Here is a 9,778-nt window from a genome sequence, read left to right as displayed (position 1 = left end):
AACCCGTTACCATGGCGACGGCCCCAATCCATCGAGATGCTCCCTACTCTCGATTTCTGAGAGCTCGACTCTCACGGCTGTGAAGAAGAAACACGCCAACCTCCAAACCCCCCCCCCCCCCCCCCCCCCCCCCCGACCGAATAACGCTGCCCAGCGTGTTAGTGAGGGCTCATATCTCCCGCTGGTCTGTCACCCCCCCCCCGTCCCCGTCCCCGTCCCCATGGAGACGGACAGCCTACCTGGGAATGCGTTGATGTCGATGACGGCGTGCTGACCCGTCTGGTTGTTGATGATGACGTCGATACCGAACAAGGACACGCCGAGCGCCTGGCGCAGGGAGCGGGACACCTCCCTGATGACGTCATCGCTAGGAGGCTGGGACACGCCCTCTACATTGTCTCTCTGGGGTGACGGGCACACACACACACACGGACGAGTGTAATAATAACAACAACAACAAGAAGAATCATTAAAAGAACATTCTTTTAGCGGGCGCTTTTATCCACATCTACGTCAAGCACACTGGGTGATTCGAACCTGGGGTCACTTGATCTGGAGTCAAGGGCTCTAACCACTGAGCTACGCCCTCCTCTTGGTACTGGGAGAAACGGTGGGTGAGACTGTAAACACTAGACGAGCACACAGAAGGGCTCTGAGGAGGAGGGTGTACTTACAGACGTCAGGTCACAGGATGACTCTGGTTTGGACACGTTGTGGCTGTTGAAGAATATAGCTTTCCTGTCTGGGGACAAAACACGAACACAGTCAGCCATGCTGTTCTGAGGCACGGCTTCTCTACGCTTTCCAAAAGCGCTCTGCTCCTGCCAACGTGCACCTCTCCGTCCTGCCAGCAGGGGGCGGGAGACCGGAGCGAGGCCAGTCCACCGGGGGTGAGGGGAGGGGGGGGGGGGAAGGAGTTCCTGCGTGACGCAGAGTGGTCACAGAGGTGAAAGCCCGAGTGAGAGACACACAAACCACCACAGCCTCTGAGGGAAGTCGTTTGCTACGGAGGCTCTGCCTCTCCTCACATGACTGCTGAACAAACAGGCAGGCAGCAGCTCATATTTACATGGTCTGTGACTCAGACGGGAACTTTCCTCTGGTGAAAAGCCCCTGATTGATTGCTGCCCAGCCAATGCAAAGAGACTCATTGATTGTCTGCTTTTTTGACTGGTCTCTCTACCAGGCCTCCATTAGTAACCATTAAGCTAAAGAGACAGAGCTGCAGAATGAGACTGTGGGGGGGGAGGGGGAGAGAGGGATGGGCGAGGAGAGAGAGAGAGAGATGGGCGAGTGTTCTATCCTGCTCCAGGTATGGCGTGGGCAGCTAGACAGAGCTGCACACTGTGAACAAACACACACCTTCACTGCCTTCCCAGGAATGCTGAACTGATCAGTGGGCACATTTCACCTCTGTGTGGAGCTGAGAGGGAGGGAGGGAGGGGGAGAGAGAGAGAGAGAGAGAGAGGGGGAGAGAGTGTGTGGCCAGGTCTGACCCTAACACCAGCACCTCTTTCACAATGCTGAGGTGCTAAAACTCCCTATCTCTCTCCCTCCCTCTCACCCTCCCCCTCCATCCCCCCCCCCCCCCCCCCCCCCCCCCCCCCCCCTGTCTGGACAAGCGTGGCAGCCCTCCTGTGGTCTGTACATGTGTCTGAAAGAGACACGGTCTGGATCAGCCTGTTTGCATAAGGCAAAGCAGACAACTGTAGTTGAACCCCATTTGCATGAGGGCTTTAACTGTAGTCCATGCAAATAAAACAGCTGTTTATTTCATTTGATACGGAACAAAATACTGGTTACTTTGTCCACAAACGAGGTGACAGCCATGGGAAGTCTTCACCAGGCAGACAGTACACAAGAACATGTCCTCTTTCTGAGGCCCAACTCCTATATCATAGGATATGATAAATCATAGGAGTTGTGGAAGTTGACCGACCAGTCTAAATAAGACAATCTTCATGGTTGTCTTTAAAAAATAATGACATGAGTAAATAACAGAACAGATCTCCACTCCCCCCCCCCCCCCCCCCCCCCCCCCCCTGCTCACCTGCAGGCCCAGCAGGGAAGTTCTTGAGAGAGGGCCTCTCCACCACGCTGTAGGACTCCCCGACCACAAACACCTTGTAGAGGACGGCGTTGTGGTTGATGAAGCTCTGGACCACGCAGGGAGGCTGCACGTCCTTCAGGTCGTCCTCACTGAAGATGATGGCCATCTGGGGGGAGAGCACGCTTCACCACGCGCTCTGAACGGCACCTTCCCTACTCCATATACACAGCCCTTCATGCCTTGAATATCTATCTTATTCATATGATATATCATTTCTATATTTTATAATATATTTTATTTATAATATACTGTAACAGGTAGAAATGAGGGCTATGTGTTGTGTGTGCTGGAATATGAGTGTTTTCCGTCGATACGGAAACAAATTATGTGAAATATTTGTTCTTGTATAAATCTTATTCTGGTTTCAATACATTTCTCAGATCAAATGTGATGTGTTTGACCGGTGGCAGAGGGCGGGACTAGCTGGAAGGTCACCACTGAATGGTGAGCCCGGTCATGTGTGACATTGTGATTGGTTGACAGAAGTGAGGAGGGCTGGGGGTGTGGTCGACCCCTGACCCCTGACCTGTAGTCGTCTTACCTCGTGGGAGTTAGTTCCGTGTGCTACACGTGTTTTGCAAACTGAGAAAGAGAGAAGAAGAAAAATAGGTTGAGTTTGTGCACTAGACCCCGGCAATGAAGCAGGTATCTGACAGCAGAATAACTAGTGCCAAATGGTTGATGTTTTACAGCAGATGTACAATGTCATGCATGGACTCTCTGTGACATACGGTATTGAAATATTATATATATTGAAATATTGAAATGTCTAGGTTTAGAGTTATACTAGTTATAGACTATTAAGATATTAAGATATATAACGACTTCCTTGTCTAAACTTCAGATGATCTGAAACAGATAAAAGCTCATTTAGTACAGTGTTCCGGTGTGTTCATCAGTAACCACTAACCGCTAACTAAGAGCCAACATTGAGCCAAGACTTGGCAGGGGGAAGGAAGTGCAATTTGCAATCATATGTACCAACTCAGTTCCTCTTCCTGTCGCAGACTTACTGAAGGGGAATGTTAGTCCATGCTTCTGAATCTGCTGCAGAGTATCTGGACCACAGTCTGTGTTCAGAACCATGAAGGGAGGAGAGCAGATCCTGTCATCTGTGGGAGACAGAAAGGAGGGGGGAGGAGAAGGAGGGAGGGGAAGAGAGGAGGAGAGGAGGGAGGGGAAGAGAGGAGGAGAAGAGGAGAGGAGGGAGGGGAAGAGAGGAGGAGAGGATGGAGAGAGAGGAGCAGAGAAAGGAGGGGAAGAGAAGAGAAGAGAGGGAAGGAGAAGAGAGGAGAAGAGAGAGGAGGAGGAGAATAGAGAGTTCAGATCCAGTTGACAGGGATGTAGGAGGTATTCTGGGTTCAGACGGTGCTCTGGGGCGAGAAGCAAGCAGGAGGGGCAGGTCGACTTCAAATAAGATCTACAATCAACATCTCAACGTGACCTACTGACGAAGGCGTTAGGTCATCTGATCCACTGATCTGTGCACACACACAGAATCACACACACACGCACGCATCCACACACAAACACATGCAGCGCACACACACCGTCAAGGAGACAGGGAGGGTGCTTGTCTGTTACCCCGGGGGGCAGGCTAACGGACAAACAAACCAACCAGGAAGCTGCCAAACAGGTCCCCTCTGCCTCAACCGTACACAAGGAAACATGACTAGACAGGGACGCACGCAGCCAGCAACACCTCAGAAACACCTCAGAAACACCTCAGAAACACAACAAAGGCTTCCTACACCTACACACTCAAAGGATCCACACAACATTTACATTGAGTCATTGAGTCATTTAACTCTTATCCAGAGCGACTTACAGTAAGTACAGGGACATTCCCCCACGAGGCAAGTAGGGTGAAGTGCCTTGCCCAACCAAGGACACAACGTAATTACGCACGGCCAGGGAATCGAACCGGCAACTTTCCGATTGGTTGCCCCATTCCTTAACCGCTCAGCCATCTGACCTCATCTGACAGTACAAACACCATTAACTGACACGGCAGTCGGACATGACACAAACCCCCACATCACACACACGTCACACACACACGTCACACATTCATTCCCACATTCATTCCCACCTGTCTTATCTGCTTCGTTTAGCAAGTGTGATGTCATATCCTGTGTATATCCTGTCTGGTCCGTCTGTGTGCCACCTGAGGAAGTGGCAGCCTACCATCCTGCAGAGACGACCCCCCCCCCGCTCAGACACCTTGTGTGTCCTCCAGACCAGGGTGGACTCATACTCGGGACTCTGGAACCCTCTGGCTCTCTGAGGCTGAGATAAGACAGATATCACCACAGGAAATCAGAGCCAAAGCTCGAACAAAAAGCTCAGGACAACAACAAAAAACCTTGGCTAAAACCACAACAGAGACATGGGCTTGTTTAGCCGGCTCCCAGAGAGCAGCCCAAGTCCAGCGACAGGCTCCAGGCCTAGTGAGGCTCCGGAGTCACTCTGGGTCATGGACAACCCCGATGTTGCTCCACCCAGACCACCTCCACCCTGCAGATGACTAGCTCTCCTCCAGACCGGGGAGGAGGCATGGAGGAGTGGGGGTGAAAGCCCAAGCCACGAGCAGCTGACTCACGAGACGTGATTGGTTGAAGCCTGCACGGGTCCCCAGGGCTCAGAAAGAAAGCTTCCTGTTTGGACTGTCTCGCTGCTCAGCCAATAACAGCCTTCAGATCCACAGTTAGACCCCAGCCAGCAGAGAAGACAAGGACAGGACAGGACAGCCCCCCAACCAAACTAAAACACTTCTTACTAAACAGAAGCCATGAATCAGCGGCAGCCAAACCAACTTAAGCAGCTGATTCCATTACTCTTCGTTTGACGGCGGTGAAAAGGCGGATTATAAAACAGGACTAGAGAAGCGGCGAGCTTCTGTTTGGGTGTGTGTCAGTGGTGCGGTTCTCAGTGTTGACACAGCGGGCAGGGAGCGAGGAAGGGGAGGTGAGAAGCCAGCAGGATCCACCCATCACGGCCCGACCTGCTCCTCAGACTGCACATGGTCCAGGGGCACAGGCGGCTCACGGTTTAAAGGACAGACAAACTAACCCCTCAAGTCATGTTGTCCTGATGGGACTTTGATCTCTCTACTAAATGGCCCAGGTTGATAGTTGACAGTAAGGGTCCGGAGAAAGAGAGGGGTGTGTGTGTGTGGAGCGTTTTCCCTGGGTCCAGCTTGGCCCTGGCTTCTTGGCTTCCAAACCTGGGGATCAATCTCCCCCTCTGTATAAACACTGGCTGCTCTCAGTCTCAGCAGACGCCGTCTAATGACAGCAGAGCGGGCGTTCTGACCGGGCGTTTACAGCCCCCGGCCTCGCCCCCGGCCTCGCACCCAGCCTCGCCCCCCGGAGCTGCTGGGACGGAGAGGGATGCCAGGGGGAGGAGCCAGCAGCTCCACCACCATAAAAAAAAAGCTCTCGACAAGACTGGTGGTGTTTGCAGAAGCCGGGCCGTGGGTTCACAGCCCCCTGTAGGAGGGGAGTCCTGACGCTGCAGTCTCACTCTGGAGGCAGACAGGCATCACAGGGACACACAGTCAGCAGGGAAACTCACAACACACAGGATCGCTCTTCAAGTATCACACACAGATCTAGAACAAGCTCATCCAATGAAATTGTATTTGTACAGCCCTTTTTTACAAGCCTACAGGGCACCTAAACCCACATGATTCTAGAACCAGCCACTCAGCAGAGGCATGGTAACGAGTCATTCAACTGAATCAGGTGTGCTGGAGCAGGGAAACATCTAGAACATGCAGGGCAGGGGGTCCCTGAGGGCCAGGGTTGAGAAAGGCTGTTCTAGAACAAGCAACCGGCTAAACTCTCCTCTCCAGGGCAGTCGTACACCCCTAAGCTTCTCCCCCTTACTGCCAGCCCAGACATGTTTTCAATCCTCCACATTCAGCTGTGAACAAGGCACTCTGATCACGTCGACCTATCACTCTAAACATCCTCCACTAAGAGGCTTACGGCTCAATTATAAGGATAAATGATGAATTCAAAACAAGAATTAGGTCTGGCTTCTCACAAAGACTAATCTGTCGACGTGGAGTCGTGTCGTTTCCTGTTTCCAGTGTTCAGACAGCAGGTCCACCCGGGCGGAGAACTGAACGTTATCACGTTAGAGAGCCGATCGATCGTCTTCTCTCTGGGTGATGCTGGCTGCCCTAGGCCTGGCTGAGGGATGTGCTGTAGTGTATCGAGCAGTTCCCTGGACGCTTTTTCACTCCAATATTGATCACTAGCAACAGTAAGTCACACTGTTATAGTTTTGTTAGTCTCACACACACACATACACCGTCCTTGCTCTGTTCTGTCCGGCTTGAATTTTAGGATTTATGGGAGAGTGGAGTCCCAAACACTCGTTAAACCCGCAATGAAACCCTCAACATTGTCTCCTGACATATACTGTTTCAGTTTGACTGCACAAAATCTCTCTCTTTATTTAAGAGAGCCCATGCCCTTCTGAAGTGTAAAGGGATACTGCTTTACAGAGCTTGACGACGGTTGCCGTCTACAAAAACACAGTGGAACATCTCCGGGTAACTTATAAACAGAGACCAGTCCACCCTTTCCACTTGTGTAAACAGCTCTCCTGCTCCGGGCCAGACTGGAAGCAGGAAGCTCAGTTGGACAGAGCTGGAGAGTTCAGATGTGTCTCAGATAGACAGCAGCCTGTCATAGAGCCCTTCCACAGCTTCAACATCAAGAACCTCCCTGGAGATGGTTGAACGGGGTCAAGTGAGGTTGGTTTATCCAAAACAAACACACATAGTGTTTCCTCCTATTGAGAGCTATTCTGAGCCACTCTGAGCCCCTGGCCATGGCAGGCTATGTGCAGCCTGTGGTCCAGGGTTGCCTTGACAGCCAGGGCTGCAGTGGGTTTCCATGGTCTCCTGATAAGGATGAGGAAGTGACTGAGTCAGAGAGACCAGGGCCTTGGACTCCCCTGCCCCTCCTCCTAGCCTCCTTCCTTTTGGCCTCCCTCCCTCTCCTGGCCTCCAGCCTCCTCCTGGCTTGAAGCTTATTTCAGACCCCCCCGATGGAGATGTGATCTGGGATGATGAGGGTTCACACTTTACTGTGTGAACCAGACGCTGTGCGGGTGAGAACACACAAGGTACCTGAACTAATAGGAACCTCTTGTTTATGTAAAGCAACAGAAAGCGATTCGTATCAGAAATCTAGAACCAAAAGCATCACATCCTTTTTCGAAAGTCCCTTTTCTAATCCCAAGTGACGAGCGATCCCTCACACGGGCGAACACACTGCTGCTGGAGCTCGTGTCATGTGTCATGTGACACGTGTCATGTGACACAACACAGTTCCCTTTACTGCAGAACTATCCTCACGTCCAGGGAGCATCACTTTGCAAGTTGTATTTTAGGAACCCTGTTCTGACAGCACTTCATCCTTCAGAGCGCTCCATTCCTCGGACAACAAGAGCGAGGCTCGTTATTACACAACCTGCCATGACGCACTGGTCTCCTCTAGTCTGCTCTGGTCTCCTCTAGTCTGGTCTAGTCTGGTCTGGTCTAGTCTGGTCTAGTCTAGTCTAGTCTAGTCTGGTCTGGTTCCTCTAGTCTGCTCTGGTTTAGTCTGGTCTCCTCTAGTCTGGTCTGGTCTAGTCTGGTCTAGTCTCCTCTAGTCTGCTATGGTCTAGTCTGGTCTGGTTTAGTCTAGTCTGGTCTCCTCTAGTCTGGTCTCCTCTAGTCTGGTCTCCTCTAGTCTGGTCTCCTCTAGTCTGGTCTCCTCTAGTCTAGTCTCCTCTAGTCTGGTTTCCTCTAGTCTGGTCTCCTCTAGTCTGGTCTAGTCTCCTCTAGTCTGCTATGGTCTAGTCTGGTCTGGTCTCCTCTAGTCTGGTCTCCTCTAGTCTGGTCTCCTCTAGTCTGGTCTCCTCTAGTCTGGTCTAGTCTCCTCTAGTCTGCTATGGTCTAGTCTGGTCTGGTCTCCTCTAGTCTGGTCTCCTCTAGTCTGGTCTGGTATCCTCTAGTCTGGTCTCCTCTAGTCTGCTCTTGTCTAGTCTGGTCTTCTATAGCCTCCTCTGTTATCCTCTAGTATGGTCTGTTATCCTCTAGTCTGGTCTGTTATCCTCTAGTCTGGTCTGTTATCCTCTAGTCTGGTCTGTTATCCTCTAGTCTGGTCTGTTATCATCTATTCTGGTCTGTTATCCTTTATTCTGGTCTGTTATCCTCTAGTCTGGTCTGTTATCCTCTAGTCTGGTCTGGTCTCCAGCCAGCCCCCTGTGACTGTGTATTCAAGTTCAAGTCTTTTATTTGTCAGGTGCACAGAACAACACAAGGTTAGACTGGGCACTGAAATTCTTAAGACAAGACAATGCAAGCACCTGGCATAACATAACATATAAGTACACAGAATAAATTTACATCTATGCTGAGCTTAGATAAGTGAACTTCCTAAATATACAGATAGCAATAAATAAACGACTATACTAACCCTAATACTAAAACTTCTAAATTACAGATAAACTGTGTGTCTCCAGTGACAGAGCTGTGAGCTATGAGCTGAGCTGTGGGCTGTGAGCTATGGGCTGAGAGCTGTTGGCCTGCTGGCGACAGGCCTGGCTAACTTATAACATCAGCCAAGAGACAGAGAGAGAGAGAGAGAGAGAGAGAGAGACACAGACAGAGAGAGAGACACAGACAGACAGACAGACAGAGAGAGAGAGAGAGAGAGAGAGAGAGAGAGAGAGAGAGAGAGAGAGAGAGAGAGAGAGAGAGAGAGAGAGAGAGAGAGAGAGAGAGAGAGAGAGAGAGAGAGAGAGAGAGAGAGAGAGAGAGAGAGAGAGAGAGAAAGAGAGAGCAGGCTGGGGTAGGTTCACCCAGGGTTCACCAGGTATCACCAGGGTTCACCCAGAGCAGAGCTGGGCTGCTGTCACACATGGGGGAGGACAGTTAAAGGATTATGCTCTACTGCTACATCAAACAGCTGGTAGGAAGCACACAGTCACATGACTCAACGGAGGGGGACGTGGACGGCAGCACTAGCGCCTCTGGTGAGACTGGACAGACTAAACTGTACGTGTGTGTGTTAGAGAGAGAGAATGAGTGAGTGTGTGTGTGTGTTAGAGAGAGAGAGAATGAGTGCATGTGTGTGTGTGCATGAGAGAGAGAGAGAGAGAGAGAGAGTGTGTGTTAGAGAGAGAGAGAGAGATTGAGTGCGTGTGTGTGAGTGCATTAGAGAGAGAGAAGGAGAGAGTGAGGGTGAGAGAGAGAGTGTGGGTAGTTACCTTGCATGCAGTCCTCTATCCTGTGGATGAGCTGGTAGGACTTGCAGCGGTCCAGCAGGGTCCTGATGGCTGGTAGAGGGTCCAGAACTATGGTCTCAGGGTGGGCCTCGATGTAGTCCTGAAAAACACACTTCCATGACTCACTGCATACGAGACAAAGCTGTCATTTCTGTTCCCGCACGCACGCTATATTTAGCATCTTGTTTCGGTTTTGCTCCTCCGCTATAGGTGTGTGTGAGTGTGTGAGTGTGTGAGTGTGTGTGTGTGTGATGCACGCAGGCCTGCTGGGTTACATCACCCTACCCCTGTGTGGCCTGCAGGACGTCCACCAGGCTCCATGCTTTATGTAACTACCCCCCCCCCCCCATCTCTCCACACACGCCTCCATCCTCCCCT

The 9,778-nt window shown here is 51.3% G+C and overlaps 1 protein-coding gene across 1 annotated transcript in view; it reads right to left on the bottom strand.

Moving 5' to 3' along the window:
* Window positions 1-9,778, bottom strand: part of itpk1b (inositol-tetrakisphosphate 1-kinase b) — a 29,637-nt gene that overhangs the window by 2,315 nt on the left and 17,544 nt on the right. The window contains exons 5-10 of the mRNA XM_047049432.1: window positions 9,383-9,500; window positions 3,124-3,222; window positions 2,652-2,692; window positions 2,051-2,216; window positions 675-742; window positions 240-402 (exon numbers count right to left, since the gene is read on the bottom strand). Of these exons, the coding sequence (XP_046905388.1) occupies window positions 240-402; window positions 675-742; window positions 2,051-2,216; window positions 2,652-2,692; window positions 3,124-3,222; window positions 9,383-9,500 (655 nt within the window). The remainder of the gene's footprint in view (window positions 1-239; window positions 403-674; window positions 743-2,050; window positions 2,217-2,651; window positions 2,693-3,123; window positions 3,223-9,382; window positions 9,501-9,778) is intronic.

The sequence above is a fragment of the Hypomesus transpacificus genome, chromosome 3, assembly GCF_021917145.1.
Source record: "Hypomesus transpacificus isolate Combined female chromosome 3, fHypTra1, whole genome shotgun sequence".
NCBI lineage: Eukaryota > Metazoa > Chordata > Actinopteri > Osmeriformes > Osmeridae > Hypomesus > Hypomesus transpacificus.
The sequence above is the reverse complement of the archived record's forward strand: the minus strand, read 5'-3'. Positions and strand labels throughout refer to the sequence as shown.